At 41.8% G+C, this 25,684-nt stretch overlaps 1 protein-coding gene across 1 annotated transcript; it reads right to left on the bottom strand.

The window, feature by feature from the left end:
• Window positions 1-4,581: 4,581 nt before the first annotated feature.
• Window positions 4,582-21,917, bottom strand: LOC142201278 (carbonic anhydrase 13-like). Its single transcript, XM_075272111.1, has 6 exons — window positions 21,719-21,917; window positions 19,042-19,160; window positions 18,492-18,587; window positions 10,940-11,002; window positions 6,032-6,187; window positions 4,582-5,036 (listed from the first exon to the last, which is right to left on the bottom strand). The coding sequence occupies exons 1-6, from the start codon at window positions 21,909-21,911 to the stop codon at window positions 4,899-4,901; spliced, it is 765 nt and encodes a 254-aa protein (XP_075128212.1). The 5' UTR covers window positions 21,912-21,917; the 3' UTR covers window positions 4,582-4,898.
• Between the last annotated feature and the right edge of the window lie 3,767 nt (window positions 21,918-25,684).

Here is a 25,684-nt window from a genome sequence, read left to right on the forward strand (position 1 = left end):
CTTAAAGGGATATTCTAGCAATATTGTTAGAAGAAATGGAGATCATACATACCATATGAAAGTGGTTGGCGAAATCCAACCACCCCCAGCAATCCAAAGAATAAAAGGATCCAACCCCCTTATATTTGAGCAAAAGTGGCCACACATATAAAATAACTATTCATTGAAGCGAATATGTGCATGGTCTTGTTCGGTAGTGTAAACCTTCATACAGGACGTCCTATCAGTTTTTCTGCTACTAATAATTAGAGATGAGCGAGTAGTATTCGATTGAGTAGGTATTCGATCGAATATTACGGTATTTGAAATACTCGTACTCGATCAAGTACCACTCGCTATTCGAATGGAAAAGTTTGATGCAGAACCAGCATTGATTAGTCGAATGCTATACAGTCGGCCAATCAACGCTGGTTCTTCTCCTACCTTTAGAAGTCTTCTCCGTGCAGCTTCCCCGCGGCGTCTTCCGGCTCTTCATTCACTCTGACAGGCATCGGGCCTTGGCAGAGCCAACTGCGCATGTCCGCTTGTAGTGTGGGCATGCGCAGTCGGCTCTGCCCAGGCCCGATGCCTGGCAGAGTAAATTCAGAGCCGGAAGATGCTGCGGGGACGCTGCATGGAGAAGACTTCTCGGAGGATCCAGCCCGACCCTCACTCGTGGACTTGGTAAGTATAATTTGATCGAATGTTGCCTACCTCTGAAACGAGCATTTTCCCCCCATAGATTATAATAGGGTTTGATATTTGATTCGAGTAGTCGAATATTGAGGGGCTACTTGAAACGAATATCGAATCTCGAACATTTTACTGTTCGCTCATCTCTACTAATAATCACATTATGGCTGAAAAATAATTGGTTCTATCAAAGGATAATATCACCACGGCATTGTGACACATAAGTTTGTCGTCATGAAGATGGTTTCTACAGTGCAGAGTTAGACTCTCCTGACAAACGAGTGAATACCGCAGTACAGGTGGCAAATATACATAAATGATCCTCTTTGTGGGGAGCAATACCATTCTGTGACACCCACAGCGGGCAGTATGGACACCATTGTACAGGGTCTTGTTTATTTGTATAGCAAAGACATTTGCCCTTCTTTTTGAGATCAGATGTGGAGACCCCGCTGGGAGTCCTTACATTACACTGGTTGTTTTGTTTGCATATAAGGAGTGTTACCGACTTGCGAAATCAACATTTTCACTAGGTGCCAGTAATAGGAAAACTTCATAAAGAATACATTTACAGATTAACAATAATATGGTTTTTTTATTCCCAGAAATGAAAAACTAAACATTTATATAGGTTCATGGAATCCTGAGAAAATTGTTTTGATAGCACTTTAGTTCATGTATATGTAACAGATATGCTGCAGATTTTCGGTTTAGATTTGCTGGCCTACAATCTGTAACGCATTACAGTCTGAGCAAAGTGGAAAAGATTTACACAAATATCACCCACATGACATTTCCACCATCCACTACCCAATCTAACCCTGGTATTTCCATTTAATCCTTGGCTTTACCATAACTCTTACTCTAGGTTCACACCTTCGCTGGGGTTTCTGTTCTTCGGGTCTGGTTGGGGTCTTCCTACCCCTAATTAATCTCCCCTCTACAACCTATCCTTAATACAATAGCCAGACTCATCATTCAGTGTAAATGATCTTCAGGTTCACCGATGCCTCCGGTTTGTGCCCATCACTGCACTTATTGCCTGTTCACTATACGAGGGATGATCCAAAAGTAATGATAATCAGTTATTTCTAGTGCACACAAAAATAAAAATAAAATGTCCTCTACTCGCTTAGATACCCACTAGTTCAGGGGAAAAAAAATCACTTAAATAGGCCACGATTCCCGGGAGCTACATTCATTTGAATACGAACTGCCGAGGAGTGAACATCAAAATGGAAAAAAACAAAATCAGAGCTGTCATCAAATACCTCTGCTTGAAAAAAATGTCTACCAAAGACATACACAGCAACTTGGTGGAAACATTGGGGGACTCTTCTCCTCCATATTCCACAGTTGCACGCTGGGCCAAGGAGTTTAAGCTGAGAAGAACATCGACGGAAGATGAACATCGTGAAGGACGCCCATCCACGTCCCTCACTGAAGATAACGTGAAAAAAGTTGAAAAAGTTGTGTTGGCAGATCGAAGAGTGACTATTAGGCATGTAGCTGAGGTCACAGGGATCTCATATGGCAGTATTCAAAGAATACTTGCGAACGAATTGCATATGAGAAAGGTCTCCGCGCGTTGGGTGCCGAGAATGTTAACCGACGAACAAAAGAAGAAATGAGTCGATATTTCAAGAGCAAATCTCGAAAAGTTCCAAGCAGACCAGGAGAAATTTTTGTCCCGTTTTGTGACCATGGATGAGACCTGGATCCACCACTCTGATCCCGAAACTAAACAACAATCGATGACATGGAAACGAGCCAACGAACTGACGCCGAAGAAATTCAAAGTGTCAAGCTCAGCAGGGAAGGTTATGGCGTCCGTTTTTTGGGATGCTGAAGGAATTATTATGGTGGACTATTTGGAGAAGAGAGCCACTATTACGGACTCCTACTTCGCAGAACAAATAAGAAGATTGTGGGAGGCTATCAAGGAGAAAAGGCGCGGCAAACTGCAGGCTGAAGTGCTGTTTCACCAAGACAACGCGCCGGCTCACAAAGCTGCAGTTGATGTGGCTGCCGTCCAAGAAGCCGGCTTTGAACTGGTGGAACACCCCCCTATTCGCCAGATCTAGCCCCCAGTGACTTCCTTCTCTTTCGTCGGCTCAAGGAACACCTCAGGGGCAAGAAATTTGACGACGATAGCAACATGATAACCGCTGTTGGTGTTTTTTTTTTGAGGGTCAAGATCAAGAATTTTTTTCTAAGGGAATTCTAAGTTTAGAAAAGAGATGGACTAAAAGTATAGACTTGTTAGGAGACTATGTAGAAAAATAAATTATTTTTACTATATTCATTGTGTTTATTATTGATTATCATTACTTTTGGACCACCCCTCGTAGAATGCAATTTATACTTAGTACCCTCATCCAAAAAGCTCTCCATAGCACTGCACTTCTATATCTCCTCCTTCTCTGTCTACCAATCTACCCATGCTGTCCATTCTGACAATGACCTAAGACATTTTCTATTACCAGAACTTTCAACTCCCATTTCCAAGACTTCTCCCAAGTTGCGCCACTTTGCTGGAACAAACTACCCCGGACAATCATTTTAATATTAGAAATGGTCGAGCCAACTCATACCAAGCCAGGTTTGACCCGAATATTCCAAATTGTTTACAAAACTGAACAAATGGAGATTCATCTCAGGGAACTGAAATGGTGGCCACATTATACTCTGTGGTCTCTTGAGATCGCAGGGGACGTAATAAAAATAAAAAAACATTCATACTCTTCTTCCATTACCTCTTTTGGGAAGCCTCGCGGCGTTTGGCGCTCTCCTGCGGAGTCATGTACCCAGGGTCACCACTGAGGCCTGTGATTAGGCCACAAGTGGTCACATGGGGACACCAGAACACATCTCTTTAGACAAGACTGGAACATTTTCCAACTTAAAACTCCTTACGCTAGGTTCACACTAGCGTTCGATCTCCGTTCTCAGCTTTCCATCTTCTGCATGCAGAAGACGGAAAACTGTCAGACCGGGTCCAGCCGTGAGCGTTTTATGCTCTCCGCCACAAAACCGTTTTTTAAAAATCAGACACAGAGTACTGCATGTCCGACTCTGTGTCTGATTTTAAAAAAACGGTTTTGCGGAGGAAAGCATAAAACGCTCACCGCCGCTCACAGCCGGACATCTTTCAAACCTATTCAAATGAATGGGTTTGAAAGAGTCCTGCAGGTTTCCGTCTCCTGCCTCTGTTTTGTGCAGGAAACGGAAACCTGCAGAATGGAGACCGGGCGCAGATGTGAACGAGTCCTAACTTACTCCAACCTAACCTTTCTCTACGCATTATCCCTCAGGGTATGTTGACTTCATCAAGTGTAATGCTGAATTCCCAAGTACTTTGGATCAGTATATACAAAAAACACAGATAATTTAAGGGTTTGATGTCCAATAATATTGGAGACTAGGGTCTAATAATTTAGGTTTCTAATAACTTAGAAGTCTGATGAATTTTTTGGAGTCTGGTTGGGGTTCCAATGAAACTGTTACCTTTCTTTCACCTCCATATGAAGCGAGTAAATGTTTTTGCTCAAAAGAAATTTGCCATGACACTCAGCTTTTACTAGTCATGCCCTTGAATAAAACCTGCATAACGCACTCGGCCGGTAGCCCAATTTCCAGTAACAGCACGCTATATGTGCCCATATCACAGAGTGGAAAAGTACTAAGCGCTAATACTAAGAGTACAGAAATAATTCTCCCTTACTGTGCATAGTACGGAGTCTCTTATCTATCAGCCACTCTTCCCAGCTATTCTGGACTAGATCAATAGTTATCGATCATCATCTTAACAATGAACATCTAATGTGTATGAGTTTATTCAGCAGATCAATGCATAGTAGTCTATTTATACTGTACACTTTACATATACAGGGCGAACCTGGACTTTATTAGAATTACATTCAGGGATACGTGTCATATTAATATACATAGTATAAATATATTCGGCGATGGCTTGTGAAGATCACTTTCCATGTTTGATAATCCTTGTTATTGGAGTATCCTTGTTATTGGAGTATCCTTGTTATTGAGTGTCCTTGTTATTGGAGTATCTTTGTTATTGAGTGTCCTTGTTATTGGAGTATCCTGGTTGTTTTATTAGCGATGTCCATTATAGTCTGTCATGATACAGCCTATACTGATCATTGTCCAATGAAATGAGCTTTGTATGACCATGTTCATAGATAAATAATGTCCGAAATGTAGATTTAAGGTTTGTGTGACTTATTTTTGCATGAAGATCTGATAACTCTGGATTCGAGAGGCTGAACCGCTCTGTGATTTTCTAATATGTAGTTTGGTTCTTCATTCTCTGAAGTGCCAAGTAAACCGCGAAAATGCTGAAGCTGGAGAAAAAGTTGAACAGAAAAATATTATATGTTATGGTCTAGAATCAAACAATAAGACAGAATGGAGCTGCAATATTTTCATTTAAGTCATGTTAAATATATAATTTTATGAATTTTTGGTGATTATTTTTCTATATTTTTTTCTCGTCAAATTCTATATTTAAAGGGAAATTAACAGGGTGATTGGTGACACAAATAGCCCTATTGTAAACTGTCCGTATTTGCATTAGAAAAACAAACCTTGACAGGTTCCCTTGAAATAAAATTCCTAAACTTCTGCAGTTTTCCTTCTGGCCACTAGGCGCTTCTTTGCAGCAGTCGCCTTATTAACAGCACAGCAGGATTACAATGGTTGGTACCCTCTATATAAAGATAACATCTCTTTCACCTCTCATAATCTGCTCCCCTTCACCACACAATGATACAGGTCACATAGCAAGCCTAGAAAACTCTCCTACAGACCTCAATGGCCATCTGCAGACTATTATATCTATATATGATGGCTGCAGCAATACATATCTCCATTCCAGGCACTACTTTTCCCTACTAAGGCCTGGTTCACATCTGTGTTCAGTATTAGGTTTGGGGTATCCTTTTGGGGACCCCCTGAACGTTATACCGAAAGCATTAAAAAGCAGTGAGCAATGAATGCGCGAGAACCCCTTAGATTATAATGGGGTCCGTGTGTTTTCCGTGCAGGATTCCCAGGAGTCATGTGGAGAGAAAAGTAGTGTGTAAAGTATTTTTCTCTCGCATGACTCGTGCGGACACCACATGGAAAACACACAGACCCTATTATGGTCTATGGGATCCGTGTGCTTTCATTGCTCACTGCTTTTTAATGGATTCGGTATTCCATTTGGGGAGTCCCCAAGCGCACTCCGCAGATGTGAACCAGGCCTAACAATAGCATTTGCAGTCTGGGAGCCATATAAAGAGGGTCTCAGTGTTACATGGGAGTAACAAAGTAACAAGGAGTCTATATTACACACCTGCTCTGAGCTAATAGGTATGGCCTCCTGGAATACAATCCATGTCACACATTCTAGGTAAGGGGGTGTTGTTAGCGAACCTTCATACGTCCAATAGTTTCGGTCTTCGGGCAGCAAACTTGAAAGATCGCATTGTGTGAACGGACATTCTTTATTCTACAAAATATATACAATGATTATTAAAATAGAAATACTCTACATCAAATACAGTATGTATGTAATACTATAGATCATGGCCGTGTAGTTAGTAGGCCAAACCACTGACTCAGACCCCTCTACCTGATTCTGACTCTGACTCCTTCAGAAATGGCCGACAACCATGTTCATTCACAAGCTGTAGAAATACTCTACTTTATTTAAAAGAATAAATAAATTGTGATTCCTATGAAAATAAATATGTAACCAAACTATACATCAACTTAATTACACAATACCAAAAAATATACTTATAATATATATAAAAATAATTATTCATTTTATTTCACAGATGGAGATGAAATCCAACTCCAACCAAAATAGGCCCAAACTCCAACTCCATAACTCCAATTCTACAGCTCTGTTATGTCTAGTAATAAAAGAAGAGATTGTAATACACAGTCCAGTCATATTAATGTGAGCACCGCCTACTTTTGACGTCAATGTTAAATAACCAATCGCAGAAGGCACGTGTCATCAGCCATCTGGGTGCACTCATCCTTGTGGAAGGTACGATGGATCTACACAAGTATGCATCTATCCTTGCGGACCATGTTTACCCCTACATGTGAATTGTTTTTCCCCAGGATGATGGCATCTACCAGCAGGACAATGCAACGTGTCATAAAGCTCGCAGTGTACGTGCGTGGTTCGAGGAGCACCAGGATGAGTTTACCATACTCCCTTGGCCAGAAAATTCCCCAGACTTGAACCCAATCGAGAATCTGTGGGACCACCTCGATAGGGTTGTTCGCGCCATGGATACTCAAGCACGTAACCTAGCGCAGCTGGCCACGGCACTGGAGTTGACATGGCTCAACATCTCAGTGACCATCATCACAACATCCCCTCTCTTCCTGCACGTCTCACAGCGGTCCGCTCTGCCAAAGGTCGTTATTCTGGATTTTGACAGGTGGTCACATTAATGTCACTGGACTGTGTAGTAGACATAGGTTTAGTGTTTGCTAATACTGTGCAGTATCCAATTTGTTTTACATTATATAAAGATTAGAGATGAGCGAACACTAAAATGTTTGAGGTTCGAAATTCGATTCGAACAGCCGCTCACTGTTCGAGTGTTCGAATGGGTTTCGAACCCCATTATAGTCTATGGGGAACATAAACTCGTTAAGGGGGAAACCCAAATTCGTGTCTGGAGGGTCACCAAGTCCACTATGACACCCCAGGAAATGATACCAACACCCTGGAATGACACTGGGACAGCAGGGGAAGCATGTCTGGGGGCATAAAAGTCACTTTATTTCATGGAAATCCCTGTCAGTTTGCGATTTTCGCAGGCTAACTTTTCCCCATAGAAATGCATTGGCCAGTGCTGATTGGCCAGAGTACGGAACTCGACCAATCAGCGCTGGCTCTGCTGGAGGAGGCGGAGTCTAAGATCGCTCCACACCAGTCTCCATTCAGGTCCGACCTTAGATTCCGCCTCCTCCGGCAGAGCCAGCGCTGATTGGCCGAAGGCTGGCCAATGCATTCCTATGCGAATGCAGAGACTTAGCAGTGCTGAGTCAGTTTTGCTCAACTACACATCTGATGCACACTCGGCACTGCTACATCAGATGTAGCAATCTGATGTAGCAGAGCCGAGGGTGCACTAGAACCCCTGTGCAAACTCAGTTCACGCTAATAGAATGCATTGGCCAGCGCTGATTGGCCAATGCATTCTATTAGCCCGATGAAGTAGAGCTGAATGTGTGTGCTAAGCACACACATTCAGCACTGCTTCATCACGCCAATACAATGCATTAGCCAGTGCTGATTGGCCAGAGTACGGAATTCGGCCAATCAGCGCTGGCTCTGCTGGAGGAGGCGGAGTCTAAGGTCGGACCTGAATGGAGACTGGTGTGGAGCGATCTTAGACTCCGCCTCCTCCAGCAGAGCCAGCGCTGATTGGCCGAATTCCGTACTCTGGCCAATCAGCGCTGGCCAATGCATTCTATTAGCCCGATGAAGTAGAGCTGAATGTGTGTGCTTAGCACACACATTCAGCTCTACTTCATCGGGCTAATAGAATGCATTGGCCAATCAGCGCTGGCCAATGCATTCTATTAGCTTGATGAAGCAGAGTGTGCACAAGGGTTCAAGCGCACCCTCGGCTCTGATGTAGCAGAGCCGAGGGTGCACAAGGGTTCAAGTGCACCCTCGGCTCTCCTACATCAGAGCCGAGGGTGCGCTTGAACCCTTGTGCAGCCTCGGCTCTGCTACATCAGAGCCGAGGGTGCGCTTGAACCCTTGTGCACACTCTGCTTCATCAAGCTAATAGAGTGCATTGGCCAGCACTGATTGGCCAGAGTACGGAATTCGGCCAATCAGCGCTGGCCAATGCATCCCTATGGGAAAAAGTTTATCTCACAAAAATCACAATTACACACCTGATAGAGCCCCAAAAAGTTATTTTTAATAACATTCCCCCCTAAATAAATGTTATCCCTAGCTATCCCTGCCTGTACAGCTATCCCTGTCTCATAGTCACAAAGTTCACATTCTCATATGACCCGGATTTGAAATCCACTATTCGTCTAAAATGGAGGTCACCTGATTTCGGCAGCCAATGACTTTTTCCAATTTTTTTCAATGCCCCCGGTGTTGTAGTTCCTGTCCCACCTCCCCTGCGCTGTTATTGGTGCAAAAAAGGCGCCAGGGAAGGTGGGAGGGGAATCGAATTTTGGCGCACTTTACCACGCGGTGTTCGATTCGATTCGAACATGGCGAACACCCTGATATCCGATCGAACATGTGTTCGATAGAACACTGTTCGCTCATCTCTAATAAAGATTAAATATAAATGACATCATATAGAACTATACTGTAAAGTACCCATAGATTTATATTGGGCAGAAATAGTCAATGGCCATAGTGTTATATTGACATACGTTTGTCATGTTTGTTGCTGCTGTGTTTTTTTTAGACCAAGTCAATGGGGTACATATTTAACCACAAACAGTATATATGTGCAGCCTTTTGGATAAGCAAAAAGCATATATGGCAAATATTCTGCAGAAAGATAGTTTTATGAGATCATTATTCTATAATAAAAGAAATGTTTTTGTTATAATAATTACAAATTGTGAAAATTTGAACTAAAATAATAATAATAATAATAATAATAATAAGAGATGAGCGAGTAGTGAAATATTCGAGATTCGATATTCGTTTCCAGTAGAGCCTCAATATTCAACTACTCGATCGAATATCGAATCCAATTACATCTATGGGAAAAAATGCTCGTTTCAGAGGAAACCACTATTCGACTAAGGAGAGTCACCAAGTCCAAGAGTAGCAGGAGGAGAGTGTTTAGGAGGAACGCTGTGCAGTTAAAGTGCAGGGACCCCATAGACTATAACAGGTCTGTGCGCTTTAACTGTACAGCGCTTGCAGTTGCGCTGATATTCCGTTGGGGGGGGGGGTCCTCCTGCAGACTCCTTCTGGATGGGAGGCAAGCGCTAATGTGAACTTACTCGTCCTGCAGAACCAGCATTGATTGGCTGAATGCTATACAGTATATAGCATTCGGCCAATCAACGCTGGTTCTGCAGCAGGCTCTTCTTTGCTAGTTGGGAAAGCTGGCAGCTCTTGGTTATTTGAGAGCTGAGTTTTTCTCATAGGAATGCATTGACCAGCGTTGATTGGCCGAATGCTATACAGTGTACAGCATTCGGCCAATCAACGCTGGTTCTGCCGGAGGCTCGTCTGTGAGGAGGCGGAGTCTAAGATCGGGCCACAGCAGTCTCCATTGTGATCCGATCTTAGACACTGCCTCGTCACAGACGAGCCTCCAGCAGAACCAGTGTTGATTGACCGAATGCTGTACACTGTATAGCATTCGGCCAATCAATGCTGGTTGTGAATCGAATCTTTAGGGTGCATTCACACTACGTAACGCCAGCATGTATCAGAGCCGTACACGCCGGCGTTACAGCAGGGCTGCTGGACATTTCCCATTCATTTCTATGGGAGCCAGAATGCGAGCGCTCCCCATAGAAATGAATGGAAAAAGCAGCCCATTCATTTCTATGGGGAGCGCTCGCATGCCGGCTCCCATAGAAATGAATGGGAAGTGTCCAGCAGCCCTGCTGTAACGCCGGCGTGTACGGCTGTGATACACGCTGGCGTTCCGTAGTGTGCATGCACCCTTACTGCGAATAGGAGTAGTATTTGAACGAATACAAGTATTTCAAATACCGTAGCATTCTATCGAATACCTACTCGATCGAATACTACTCACTCATCGCTAATAATAATAATAATAATAATAATAATAATAATAACTTTGATATCTTCCAGGGCCATTACAAGGAGGTGCAGAAGATCACACTTTTGGGCAGCGCACACATACTTGGTTGGGACATGGTCCGCCTACAAGCCACAGGCAGAAAGTTGAGATATTCACATAAAACAATATAAAATCCCATGTGTTGCTGTAGGGGAGACCTTAAAGGATGAGATAAAATTGAGTGGTGGAGACTAAATTGTTGAGGACCATCTAAATGCTTTGTGAGACTTCAGAAATACATGTCAATAAAAAAGTTGAAAAAACACAAACTATTTCAGATCAGACCCCGGCGAGGGCTTTTATACGTCTAATATCTCCCAGTCTTATGGTGATCTTTTGCTCACTGACTGCATATACCTTATGATAACCCCTCTAACCACGTGAAATTGAATAATACATGCAAACAGATACTTGGCACATACCTTTGTTTTTACCCGGTCCAGGTTATTTATTATATTCTGAATGATTGGATTTGGCTCTCCAATCTATAAAAAATAAACAAGCAAGGAATTTATTTTATTTATTGCTTTTAGATAAGTTATTATTGTGATAAGACAACCTAACCTATGATCTTGCAGTTATACAATGCAGATTATGAGTTATGCGTTTCGGTGTACCTGAGGTCATTAAAGGGCTATAGTCATCTTATGAAGTGATGGCAAATACCTCACATATGGTCAGTGTGGTCACAACCTCAGGGATCTTGGCCATATGTGGTTACACTAACAGAATGAGGTGAACAAACAGAACAGACATACTACTTGGTGTAAACTATATGGTATGTTTATCGGTATAGTAAAATCATTAAAAACTGTAAGTTTCAAGGGACACACGTCTATGGATGCTGATGTAAGCAAACGTTGGCATCCAAGGGCTTCCAAGATGGAGACAGTTGACTTCTCTACTGATCCTGCACTGAAAATGCTCAGTGCCGGTGTAGTACAGTAGATGGATGCGCCATTTTGAAGACACTATATTACACGTAGATAGCCGCCACCATCTTGGAAGCCTATGCATGGTTTGTTTACATCAAGTGGACATCACAGTATGGGCTAAGGTAAGAAAAAAGTTAATATTTTTCACGCTATTATATGACAGTGTATGACATCTGTGAGATTTGTTAAGAAAACAGCTTTCACCTGTATACTTTGCATAGAAAACACGATGGTGAATGACCCCGGCCTAGTGTTATCAGACTACAGACTATTCAGTATGTGTATTTCGACTTCTGCAGTAAATGTTGTAGCAATCCTCTTATCTACATTATACAGTAACTTCTAGTTAATGTGTCTAGGTTTATTACCAGTTTAATACATTAAAGAGAATTTTACATAATATAATACCTTGAATTGTAATACTGTGTCAAATTTTCCTTTATATTGATTTCTGATAAATTGGATAAAAGCTAATATTGCTGGTATTGCAGTTTCCATTAGGAAATGTTATCCAGCTTTCCCAAGCTCCAAGTCATGCCTGGAAATAAGGAAGCAGGTTGGAGATCCCCTATGGGAAATATAATAGGAAAGTTAAAGGAACTTTGCAAACAGTGTTCATTAAAACTTTCCTGCCATGTCCTACTGTGCGCACGGATGCAAACTTATGCACATCCAGGGTAACAGACAACAAGCAAACCCAGTGTAGTCTGATCATGCAGTTATGTCCCCCTTTATCTGTCCCCTATTTCCTGCTAATATGCCAAATGTATGGATGGTTATTATTATACATGAGAAAGGTGTCCACTGGTCAAGTCAACAGCTATCATACCTAAAAGGATGGGGCAAATGAAATCCAACAGCATAATATCTGTCTCAGTAAACGTGTCATCGGGACAGAGTTGGGAAGCTGCCACACATTAGATCACTGGCCCCTATCCAGTAGTTCAGGAGCCACAAGTGGGAAGTCCTCAGTTATGGCCGTAAGAACTTGTTATAATATGACATAAATACCGGCAATATTGAATATGTATCCAAGCCTTTTAGAAGTGCCAACACTGAGGTTATAATATAATACCACAATAAAATATTAAAATAAATGTTTGCAAATTCACAATTTATTTCTCCAAATTTACTTTTTATTTTTACTGAACATGGCTCTCAACCACCAGTCAAAATTGAATGTAGCTCACAATAAGCAAATGGTCGTTGACCTACACATTAGATGGTTCTCGTATTCTGTTAATATACAGATGAAGAAGAGTTAGAGCCCTTCCATACGACCGTGGTGTGGGTCAGCATGCTATCTGACCCTTTCTTTTCTATGGGCCCATACACACAATCGTGATTCTAACGGACGTTTGTGTGGGCCGACAGGTCGTGTTTCTGTGGCTCCTATTCATTTAATGAAAGGAGCTGCAGAAGCACGGCGGCTCACGGGGACATCCCCGTGTCCCTTGTGTGCAGCCCACATGGCAGGCCGATTGCAGCATGGTCGTCTGCAGCCGGCCTTAACTTGAAATTCTGAGATTGATTAAACTGTTGCAGTTTAACTTTTTATACCTTTTTTTGTTTTCTTCTGCGATAAGCTGTCAGGCTGCACCAGTTTAACCAATTGCAGAAGTTTAAATTAACACTTCTATATCTGTATATCTATGTTTATGGCCAAGTTATCTTAGGACGAAAGGTGTATGACTGCACGATCAGACTACACTGGGTTTATTTTTTTATTTCTGTTACTATGGTAATGCATATGCAGGTCTATGTTACTGCTTCAGAAATAAAACAGTAGGAAATAGTTTTAAAAAAATTATATGGCTAAGGTTAGCAGCAAGATTTTGCAATATGGCCACCCACCCAAAAGCAGAGATGGCCCTGAGTTGAGTAGGTTAGCGGCAGAGTTCAGGAATATGGTGATGCTGCCACCAGCTGATCACAGAAAGGGGGTTTGGGTGGTTTGTGACCGAGATTAATTTCGAATTGTACAAGTTTGGGTCCTTAAATTGGCTTAAAACATAATGTAGATACTCAAAGGGCTCCTAGGAACCTATCTATAAAACATAGTGTAGAACAATGATAGGGCTCCTAGGAACCTATCTATAAAACATAGTGCAGAACACTGTCAGGGCTCCTAGGAACCTATCTATAAAACATAGTGTATAACACTGTCAGGGCTCCTAGGAACCTATCTATAAAACATAGTGTAGAACATTGTCAGGGCTCCTAGGAACCTATCTATAAAACATAGTGTAGAACATTGTCAGGGCTCCTAGGAACCTATCTATAAAACATAGTGTAGAACAATGTCAGGGCTCCTAGGAACCTATCTATAAAACATAGTGTATAACACTGTCAGGGCTCCTAGGAACCTATCTATAAAACATAGTGCAGAACACTGTCAGGGCTCCTAGGAACCTATCTATAAAACATAGTGTAGAACACAGTCAGGGCTCCTAGGAACCTATCTATAAAATATAGTGTAGAACACTGTCAGGGCTCCTAGGAACTTATCTATAATTGTAACATCTCTGCCTGTTCGGGCCTCTGTGTCACCCTCTGCTCGCATGCTGCGGTGCAGGAGGCGTGTGCAGTTTGATAATCTGCTTAAAGTTTTTAGTTGCACTGTGTGAACACGGCTCTAGTCCTTAATTGGATTTGCACCACACCCGTCTTCTGCCAAGGTTGCCTCTGTTCATTTAGTGTTTGATTTTGTCTTGCCTGTGATTGACAGCTTTCCTTCCTGTCAGCTTCAGGGTGGGTTCTTCCTCCCTTATTTAGTCTTGGCTCACAGTCACACTGGTGCCGGTTATTGCCCTAGCTTTCTGGTTTTTCTTGCTGTTATATTACTTGTACTCTAATCCTTGACCTCTGGCTTCCCTACTGATTATTCTTTTGGACTCCGTTTTGGCACTGCATCGCTCTCCTGTTACCGAACCCTGGCTAGCTGACCTCCCTTTGTTGTTGTTTGTCTTGTCTGCATTTTGTTTCACGTATTCAGGGAGGGATTGTCTTCGTGGTTGTCGCCTATTACCTAGAATAGGGTCTGGCAATAGGAAGGGAAAGCGGGGGGCTTCAGTTTAGGGCTCACTGTCCCTTGTGCCCCTCCCTCCAGGGTTCACCAGCAGCTTCTGGGGAATTATCGTCTGCCATTCCCTAACAATAATACATAGTGTATAACACTATCAGGACTCCTAGGAACCTATCTATAAAACATAGTGTAGAACACTGTCAGGGCTCCTAGGAACCTATACATAAAACATAGTGTAGAACACTGTCAGGGCTCCTAGGAACCTATCTATAAAACATAGTGTAGAATACTGTCAGGGCTCCTAGGAACCTATATATAAAACATAGTGTAGAACACTGTCAGGGCTCCTAGGAACCTATCTATAACACATAGTGTAGAACACTGTCAGGGATCCTAGGAACCTATCTATAAAACATAGTGTAGTACACTGTCAGGGCTCCTAGGAACCTATCTATAAAACATAGTGTAGAACACTGTCAGGGCTCCTAGGAACCTATATACAGTCCTATGAAAAAGTTTGGGCACCCCTATTAATCTTAATCATTTTTAGTTCTAAATATTTTGTTATTTGCAACAGCCATTTCAGTTTGATATATCTAATAACTGATGGACACAGTAATATTTCAGGATTGAAATGAGGTTTATTGTACTAACAGAAAGTGTGCAATATGCATTAAACCAAAATTTGACCGGTGCAAAAGTATGGGCACCTCAACAGAAAAGTGACATTAATATTTAGTAGATCCTCCTTTTGCAAAGATAACAGCCTCTAGTCGCTTCCTGTAGCTTTTAATCAGTTCCTGGATCCTGGATAAAGGTATTTTGGACAAACAATTCAAGTTCAGTTAAGTTAGATGGTCGCCGAGCATGGACAGCCCGCTTCAAATCATCCCACAGATGTTCAATGATATTCAGGTCTGGGGACTGGGATGGCCATTCCAGAACATTGTAATTGTTCCTCTGCATGAATGCCTGAGGATTTGGAGCGGTGTTTTGGATCATTGTCTTGCTGAAATATCCATCCCCGGCGTAACTTCAACTTCGTCACTGATTCTTGAACATTATTCTCAAGAATCTGCTGATACTGAGTGGAATCCATGTGACCCTCAACTTTAACAAGATTCCCGATGCCGGCATTGGCCACACAGCCCCAAAGCATGATGGAACCTCCACCAAATTTTACAGTGGGTAGCATGTGTTTTTCTTGGAATGCTGTTTCTTTTTGGACGCCATGCATAACGCCTTTTTTTATAACCAAACAACTCAATTTTTGTTTCCAAAATTAAGCTGCCTTGTCCAAATGTGCTTTTTCATACCTCAGGCAACTCTATTTGTGGCGTACGTGCAGAAACGGCTTCTTTCTCATCACTCTCCCATACAGCTTCTATTTGTGCAAAGTGCGCTGTATAGTTGACCGATGCACAGTGACACCATCTGCAGCAAGATGATGCTGCAGCTCTTTGGAGGTGGTCTGTGGATTGTCCTTGACTGTTCTCACCATTCTTCTTCTCTGCCTTTCTGATATTTTTTTTGGCCTGCCACTTCTGGGCTTAACAAGAACTGTCCCTGTGGTCTTCCATTTCCTTACTATGTTCCTCACAGTGGAAACTGACAGGTTAAATCTCTGAGACAACGTTTTGTATCCTTCCCCTGAACAACTATGTTGAACAATCTTTGTTTTCAGATGATTTTTTTTTTTTTTTTTAATTCTCATTTTAGTAAGATTTTTTACAACATTTTACAAAGAAGAAATGTTCACCACATATATACTCTAATACAAGAACAAAAAGAATTGTACAATGTAGACATAGTGCAATACCTAAAGAGGTAAGTCCGTAAATAATTTGAAAAGAAATAAAAGAAAATAAACATAAAGAAACCCGTAACTAACCCAACCAACGATGGAAAACATGGGAAAGTATGAGATGTTTGTGAGCCAAGCTTATATCAACTGATCTCAAAAAATTGGGTGTAGAATCAGTAGATGGAGGGGGTAACAGGGGGGGTGGGGGGGGGAATAAGGAGGGGGGGGGGAGTTATAGGGCAACCATTGACATGAATCAGGAAGAGGAAGACCACCAAGGGGACCAGGTCCACAAGTATTTATCGTGAGTTCTCTCCTTCCAACTGATTAGCTCCTCGAACCTAGCTATTTGATATACTTTTTCCTTCCAGGCTTTTACAGTAGGGGGAGAATCTTGTAACCAATGTAGCGGTATAAGGGATTTAGCAGCTTCCAGTAAGTGTGTAGTCAAATTTTTCTTAGAGGGAATGTACTCAAGAGAGGGTTTGGCTAAGAGGACTTCCGCCGGACTGAAGGTGTGTTTGCTGTTCGTGATAACAGAGATTTGTTCCAAGATGTCACACCAATACTTTTGTATACTTTCACATCCCCACCATATGTGCAGCATCGACCCTGGGGCCTTCTTACATCTCCAACACACATCTGACTCTGAGAGCTGTCTGTGAAACAGCCACTGGGGTGTTCTGTACCACCTCGATACGACCTTAAAATGTGACTCTTGTAACCTCACGCACCTAGAGAAACCGTGGGAATGCGTCAAGATAAATTCAGATTCTTGATCTGTGAATGCAGTTCCAAGTTCCATTTCCCAGGAGCTCAAATAAGTGGGCTTGGAAGGGCATTCCTGCTGCAACAAAAACATCTTGCACATCGATATCTTTCTACTGGAATCTAGTTTACTTGTCAGGTTTTTCTCAAAATTAGTGGGTGATCTCGAAAGGTGGATCTGCTTCCGAGCGGTATTTACAACATGAACAAAATGAGCATAGTCCAAGAAGGTGAGATGTGGTACAGATAGCTTGGCTTGTAATTCCTCCTGAGAGAGCGGAGAGCCATTTTGTATTAGATCTGATACTTTCCAATTGCGGAGCCTCATCCACCACTGAGGCGTCTGAAACCTGCAAGAGGAGGTGAGGTTTGGGAGTAAACTAGCCGGCATACAAATGGAGGTACCACCTCCCAGTCTGTCTTTATAGAGACACCAAGTCTCTGCTGGGCCCTTCAAGAGAATATCCACATCTGTCTTCGCGAGATCTCTGCGTTCTGACAACCATAACCAATACGACATGCGAGGGCCGTGGTTAATACTCTCTAGAGTCGTCAGTGAGGGGCATTTTGACGGATAGGTGTAGGCCATCCATCTGGACAATTGTATCGCTCTGTAGTACAAGTGGATATCCGGCAGACTCAGTCCACCATCTCGCTTATCTCTAGTCAAAAAAGAATAAGGCAATCTAGGTTTTCTCCCTTTCCATAGATAAGAAGAGAAAAGTCTGCGTAAACAGGTAAAGAATTCGGGTGGGACATAAACAGGAAGCATTTGGAGAGTATATAATATTTTAGGGACTATGTACGTCTGTAAGAGATTCCTGCGGCCTATCCAAGAGATCATGGGAAGATCATATTCCCTTAACAGCTTCTTGATGTTGGACAAAAGAGGGAGATGGTTATGTCTATAAACGTTTCTGGGATCGGCTGGAAGGTGAACTCCTAAATACTTAATAGTATCAGCCTTCCAGGTAAAGGGGGAGGTGCTGGCCAATCTGTCAGCCTCTGCTTTGTTCAAGGACACATTTAAGATCTCAGACTTAGAGACATTCATCTTGTAATTCGAGAGCTGTCCATACACGTGAATAATTTTTAGCAATTCAGGTAGGCCTGACTTTGGATTAGATATACAGAACAAAATATCGTCTGCAAAAGCTACAGCTTGGAGCGATGCATCCCCAGCACAAAAGACACGAATCCTATCATTCTGCCTCACCACTTGCAGTAACACCTCCAGGGTGAGAACGAATAAAGACGGTGATAACGGGCAGCCTTGGCGAGTGCCATTTGAGATATATATATATATATATATCCTTGTATCCTTTACTGTCAGTTTCATAGAATTGAGTCAAATATCGTTCTAAAAAAAGCAGTCAATGTCAGTGAATACATTAATGTATATAAATCTGACATGAGATATTAACTAGCAATATAAATGGTACCTTCAATAGCACACCTATTACAGCCAAGCCATCTGGATGCTTCACAGCCTCATCGAAGGATGGATACCTCTGTGCGTTCCAGTGCACTATGTGCATCTATGTAAGCAAAAAAATATAGATTTTATACATTATTTATCTCTTCAACTGTGTTACACCAAACTACTGAAACTGGTTTAACTGCTGCAGCGTTATATCTTATCACAGATGACAACAAAAACCAATGAAATGTCATTGAAAATGTTTTTCCAATGACTTTTCATTGAGTCTTGTTTAACCAGTTGCAGAAGTTCGGTATAACTCTGCTACATTTCTACATATAAAAAGAAAGTTGACACATGAATAAATGGTAATGTATTCTATAGTGTTATTGTCACAATTTTTGCCCTTCACTGGACAAGTGACTTGATAATGCGCACATAAATTACTCCTGGTACTGAAGTGGCAGCAGTGCCTGATCACAGCTCAGTCCCATTCAAGTGATCAGTCATCCATAGGCTGGACAAGCTTTTATTAGAGACCTCTAGTATCTCTCGAGACCACATCATCTTACCTCAGCTGGATATTCATGTCCATCTATTACATGCTCAGAGCCATCCTTGTCAGAAGACCCCCAGTGAAAATGGAATTGGCGTAAGCGATAATAACCAGTCAACGGACCATTAGTTATAACTAAAACACAAAGAGACAATAGTCAAACTTGCTGGGAGATGAAATGTCTTTTCTTGTACTAACATGGGTACTATCAATAACACGGACATAAGACAAGGAGCAGCAGAACTTTTAGGGTTTGTTCACATGATCAGAATTTGACAAGGATTTTGACTCAAGTTCTGCGTCAAAATACTCATCAGATTCACATCCAGTGACAGTGAAAGGGGTATTTTATACCATAAAACTACAGTCATATGACATAGCCCCCTCCCCTCTTGTCAGTCTACGGAAGAACACTGTTGGGGAAGGGGCGTTCCTTACTGCTCAGCAATGGCCCACCTTTATGACAGTAGGGTGATATCGTGCACTGGGGCATATACCAGGAAAGTTGATTTCCCTGTCGGCATTGTAGCAGTATATAATTCCGCACATCGATGAGGACCTGAAAGGTTCTCTTTAATGCAGCTGTCTGAAGGACATTAAAAAGCAGCCAATATTCACTGTCATGTGAATACAGCTTTATTGACATGTAAGGGGAAAAAAAATCTATGCAGACCTTTCCATGTAGCAGAAAAATAGAATTCTCAAAATTCTGTTTGCAGATTCCACATATAATCCTCATTCAGATCCTTGAGCAGTGTCAGCCTTGGATTTTTGGTGTGGCTATAAGGCTAGGTTCACACCCGGAATTGCTCTGCGTTTGCGCTACGCTTATAAAAATGCAGAAAGAAAAAAGTCCTGCAAGCATTTTTTTCGGCCTTTTTCAGGCAGAAACCCGGCGGCGCCCATTATAGTCTATGGGGTTCAGGGGTACCTGCTTTTTTTTAAGCCTATTAGATTTCTGTTCATCGGGTTCCCAAGCAAACCCGACGAATGGAAACCTGAATACAGGTGTGAACGTAGCACCAGTGGGATCTGAAATCAGAAAACCTGTGATGTGTGAACAAATCCTTATTAGAGATGAGCGAACAGTAAAAAGTTCGATATTCAATATTCATTTCCAAGAGCCCCTCAATATTCGACTATTCGAACGAATATCGAACCCCATTATAGTCTTTGGGGGAAAATGCTTTGTTTCAGGGGATCCCACCATTCGACTCAGGAGAGTCACCAAGTCCACTATGACACCCCAGGAAATGATGCCAACACCTCTGGAATGCAACTGGGACAGCAGGGGAAGCATGTCTGGGGGCATCTAACATGCCCAAGTCACTGTATTACATCGGGATCCCTGTCAGCTTGCGATATGCAGGAGCTGACTTTTTCCCATAGGAATGCAGAGTACAGCATTCAGCCAATCAACGCTGGTTCTGCCGGAGGCTCATCTGTGAGGAGGCAGAGTCTAAGATCGGTCCACAGCAGCCTCCATTCTGGTCCGATCTCTGATGTAGCAGTGTTGAGTGCACAGCTCTACTACACCTGAGATGTAGCAGCGTTGAGCGCACGCTGTGTTCTGCTACACCCTCAGATGCAGCAGAGCTGAGTGTGTGCTGAACCCTGCTACATCTCAGATGTAGCAGAACTGGCTGTGACTGGAGTATAAGACATGATGTAACAGCAGAATAGTGAGTGCAGCTCTGGAGGTGACAGGAGTATAAGACATGATGTACAGCAGAATAGTGACTGCAGCTCTAGATGTGACTGGAGTATAAGACATGATGTACAGCAGAATAGTGACTGCAGCTCTGGATGTGACATTATGTCTTATGGTCCAGTCACATCTAGAGCTGCAGTCACTATTCTGCTGTACATCATGTCTTATACTCCAGTCACATCTAGAGCTGCAGTCACTATTCTGCTGTTACATCATGTCTTATACTCCAGTCACAGCCAGTTCTGCTACATCTGAGATGTAGCAAGGTTCAGCACACACTCAGCACTGCTGCATCTGAGGGTGTAGCAGAGCACAGCGTGCGCTCAACGCTGCTACATCTGAGATCGAACCAGAATGGAGACTGCTGTGGACCAAGCTTAGACTCCACCTCCTCTGGAAGAACCAGTGTTGATTGGCCGAATGCTGTACTCTGTATGGCATTCGGCCAATCAACGCTGGTCAATGCATTCTTATGGGAAAAAGCCAGCTCCCGCATATCACAAGCTGACAGGGATCCCGACGAGATAGAGCCCCAAAGAGCTGGGTGAGTAACATTCCCACCTAAATAAATGTAATCCCTAGCTAACCCTGCTTGTAGATCTGTCCCTGTCTCACAGTCATATAGCTCACAGTCTCATATGGAGGTCACCTGATTTAGTCAGCCAATTACTTTTTCCGATTTTTTTTCGATGCCTCCGTTGTCGTGGTTGCTGTCCCACCTCCCCTGCGCAGTTATTGGTGCAAAAAAGCGCCAGGATAGGTGAGAGGGGATATGAATTTTTAGTGCGTTTGCCTTGTGGTACCTCAAACAGCCTGATATTCGATCGAATACCTATTCAATTGAACAGTGTTCGCTCATCTCTAATCCTTATTATTACTATGGATGATGACATATCAATTGCAAGACTTTTAAGTAAATCGATCCTAAAAGAACAGATATGGAGTAATACTATTCCACCATTACTATTAGTTTGTGACATACCGGACCTATCACTGGTATCTTCAAACTCCACATTAAAACAGTGACCCATGTTGACAAGTCTTCGTGATGATTTTGGATCATAGTATATATACAGAGGCTTTAGGGAAGCGTCGTATCTGACTTGTTTGGTATAAATATTAATCGGGGACTGGTGATTATGGCACTTTTCATTGCGTGAGGCACACACACCCATTTCTGAGCTTTTTCCTAAAAAATATGAACATTGACATAGTAAATAGATGATTTTTCAGGCTTATTTCTATATTTGGTGTTTATAGCCAATTACCCTCAAACCAACCATGGTGTTAGCAACTATAGCAAGATTTATTGAACATTAATAAAAGTTAATATTACATAAACTATAGAACATGTATGCATTACCAGCGAGATCTCTAATGCCCGTGTGAAAGTCATTCAGACCATGTGAAATGTTGTGGTTGTCCAATAAGAAGGAAGGAATCAGCTCGATGCTAAAGACTATACATTCCAAGGCTTATTGTCACAGGCAAGTGCTCAAATACTGAGGCAAAATCAATATTATTTTCCTAGGCATTTGCAACGTCATGAAGATACTTTTACCTCTATAAATAGTATATTGACCTCTAGAAATAGTATATGATTTATGTCTGCTGATATAGACCTGCACAAAAATCCAGGACTAGAATTGAAGGGGTCCTATAGTATCTATCTATCTATCTATCTATCTATCTATCTATCTATCTATCTATCTATCTATCTATCTATCACTACTGCTGTATGGTACTTGTTTAAGGCAACATAGTTATTCCATGGATTTATATACCACTGAGAAGAGGGTCAGTGTTGAGGGTACCTATGTGACCACAATCGGGAAGAGGTGGCTTCAAATTTTTACAGGCTTTGTATGAAGCCCCAAAGTCAATGTAGTAGACTGTGTGATGGGCTTTATCCATATATCCATAGCTTATGCGCCTCTTCCTTTGCCCCAGATAACAGGGAATCTATTTTCTCACTTACCCCTCTTTCAGTTTTACTTTGGTTCGAAGGCTATGTTCACACTATTATCACAGTCCTATGATGGATGAAAGTAACAGATGGACACAGATTGTGCTCCCTCTGCCGGAGTTGTACCCTTTGTCTATAATGTATAAATCATGATGGACACTTTCTTCTGCTAAAATCACTTACCATATATACTCGAGTATAAGCCAAATTTTTCAGCCCAGTTTTTGAGCTGAAAAAGCCCCCCTCGGCTTATACTCGAGTCAGCAAAAAAAAAAAAAAAAAAAAAAAAATAATATATATATATATATATATATATATATATATACATACACAGTCCTATGAAAAAGTTTGGGCACCCCTATTAATCTTAATCATTTTTAGTTCTAAATATTTTGGTGTTTATAACAGCCATTTCAGTTTGATATATCTAATAACTGATGGACACAGTAATATTTCAGGATTGAAATGAGGTTTATTGTACTAACAGAAAATGTGCAATATGCATTAAACCAAAATTTGACCGGTGCAAAAGTATGGGCACCTCAACAGAAAAGTGACATTAATATTTAGTAGATCCTCCTTTTGCAAAGATAACAGCCTCTAGTCGCTTCCTGTAGCTTTTAATCAGTTCCTGGATCCTGGATAAAGGTATTTTGGACAAACAATTCAAGTTCAGTTAAGTTAGATGGTCGCCGAGCATGGACAGCCCGCTTCAAATCATCCCACAGATGTTCAATGATATTCAGGTCTGGGGACTGGGATGGCCACTCCAGAACATTGTAATTGTTCCTCTGCATGAATGCCTGAGGATTTGGAGCGGTGTTTTGGATCATTGTCTTGCTGAAATATCCATCCCCGGCGTAACTTCAACTTCGTCACTGATTCTTGAACATTATTCTCAAGAATCTGCTGATACTGAGTGGAATCCATGCGACCCTCAACTTTAACAAGATTCCCGATGCCGGCATTGGCCACACAGCCCCAAAGCATGATGGAACCTCCACCAAATTTTACAGTGGGTAGCATGTGTTTTTCTTGGAATGCTGTTTCTTTTTGGACGCCATGCATAACGCCTTTTTTTTATAACCAAACAACTCAATTTTTGTTTCCAAAATGAAGCTGCCTTGTCCAAATGTGCTTTTTCATACCTCAGGCAACTCTATTTGTGGCGTACGTGCAGAAACGGCTTCTTTCTCATCACTCTCCCATACAGCTTCTATTTGTGCAAAGTGCGCTGTATAGTTGACCGATGCACAGTGACACCATCTGCAGCAAGATGATGCTGCAGCTCTTTGGAGGTGGTCTGTGGATTGTCCTTGACTGTTCTCACCATTCTTCTTCTCTGCCTTTCTGATATTTTTCTTGGCCTGCCACTTCTGGGCTTAACAAGAACTGTCCCTGTGCTCTTCCATTTCCTTACTATGTTCCTCACAGTGGAAACTGACAGGTTAAATCTCTGAGACAACTTTTTGTATCCTTCCCCTGAACAACTATGTTGAACAATCTTTGTTTTCAGATCATTTGAGAGTTGTTTTGAGTAGCCCATGATGCCACTCTTCAGAGGAGATTCAAATAGGAGATCAACTTGCAATTGGCCACCTTAAATACCTTTTCTTATGATTGGATACATCTGGCTATGAAGTTCAAAGCTCACTGAGGTTACAAAACCAATTTTGTGCTTCAGTAAGTCAGTAAAAAGTAGTTAGGGGAATTCAAATCAATAAAATGATAAGGGTGCCCATACTTTTGCACCGGTCAAATTTTGGTTTAATGCATATTGCACATTTTCTGTTAGTACAATAAACCTCATTTCAATCCTGAAATATTACTGTGTCCATCAGTTATTAGATATATCAAACTGAAATGGCTGTTGCAAACACCAAAATATTTAGAACAAAAAATGATTAAGATTAATAGGGGTGCCCAAACTTTTTCATAGGACTGTATATATATATATATATATATATATATATATATATATATATATATATATTGTTTTATTTATTTATTAATTTTTTATTTTTTATTTTTTTTTGGGGGGGGGGGTGTCTATGACCAGCTACAATATCAATGTATAGAATCTCCAATAAAATAGTGCAAAAAAAAGGATTTAAAAAAAATAAAAGAATAAAAGTTGTAAATCCCTCCTTTCCCTAGAATACATATAAAAGTAGAAAATGACTGTGAAACACAAACACATCAGGTATCCTGTGTCTGAAAGTGCCCGGTCTACTGAATATAGGGGATCTGCAGTGCTCCTGTTTCATCGGGAAGGGGTTAATAGGAGCACTGCAGATACCCTATATTCAGCCAGGCTGAATTCCAAGTGATGGAAGAAAAAACCCAATCCTCAAGCTCAGGGAAGGGGCAGACAGACAACCCAAACACCCCTTCCCCCAGCACCCAGCAACTACTGCACCCAAAAACTACAACCATTTTAAATTTTGAAATTTTCCAGTAGCTGCTGCATTTCCCCCCTAGGCTTATACTCGAGTCAATACTCAAGTTTTTTGTCGTAAAATTAGGGGCCTCGGCTTATATTCGGGTCGGCTTATACTCGAGTATATACGGTACTTTTGTAATGGAAGAAAAAGTCCTGCTTGTGGGTGAATGGAGACACCCGATGGAGAGAGTTCATTCTGCATCTGTCTTTTAATGTCCATTGGTCTGATCCTGAGATAGATTAGAGGAATGGACATTAAATAACAGTAGTTGCCTTGGGGTCAGTGCACACTGAGTTTTTTTGGCGCTGATTTGGATGCTGAATCCACCTCAAAATCAGCCTCCAAAAAACAAGCCTCCTAATAGAATTGTCATTACCGAGACCAAGCCACACTGTGATGAGAAGGACCTAGGACCTGGCTGAGGAGCACCTGACAGCAGTAGTCTATGTAAGGAAGGCAGATATTATCATGGGTATAGAATTAGAAATCTTTATTGGAGAACCACTGAAGAAAGTTCCTGATGTTATATTAGGGTGAT

The sequence above is a fragment of the Leptodactylus fuscus genome, chromosome 4 (genome assembly GCF_031893055.1).
Source record: "Leptodactylus fuscus isolate aLepFus1 chromosome 4, aLepFus1.hap2, whole genome shotgun sequence".
NCBI classification, from domain to species: domain Eukaryota; kingdom Metazoa; phylum Chordata; class Amphibia; order Anura; family Leptodactylidae; genus Leptodactylus; species Leptodactylus fuscus.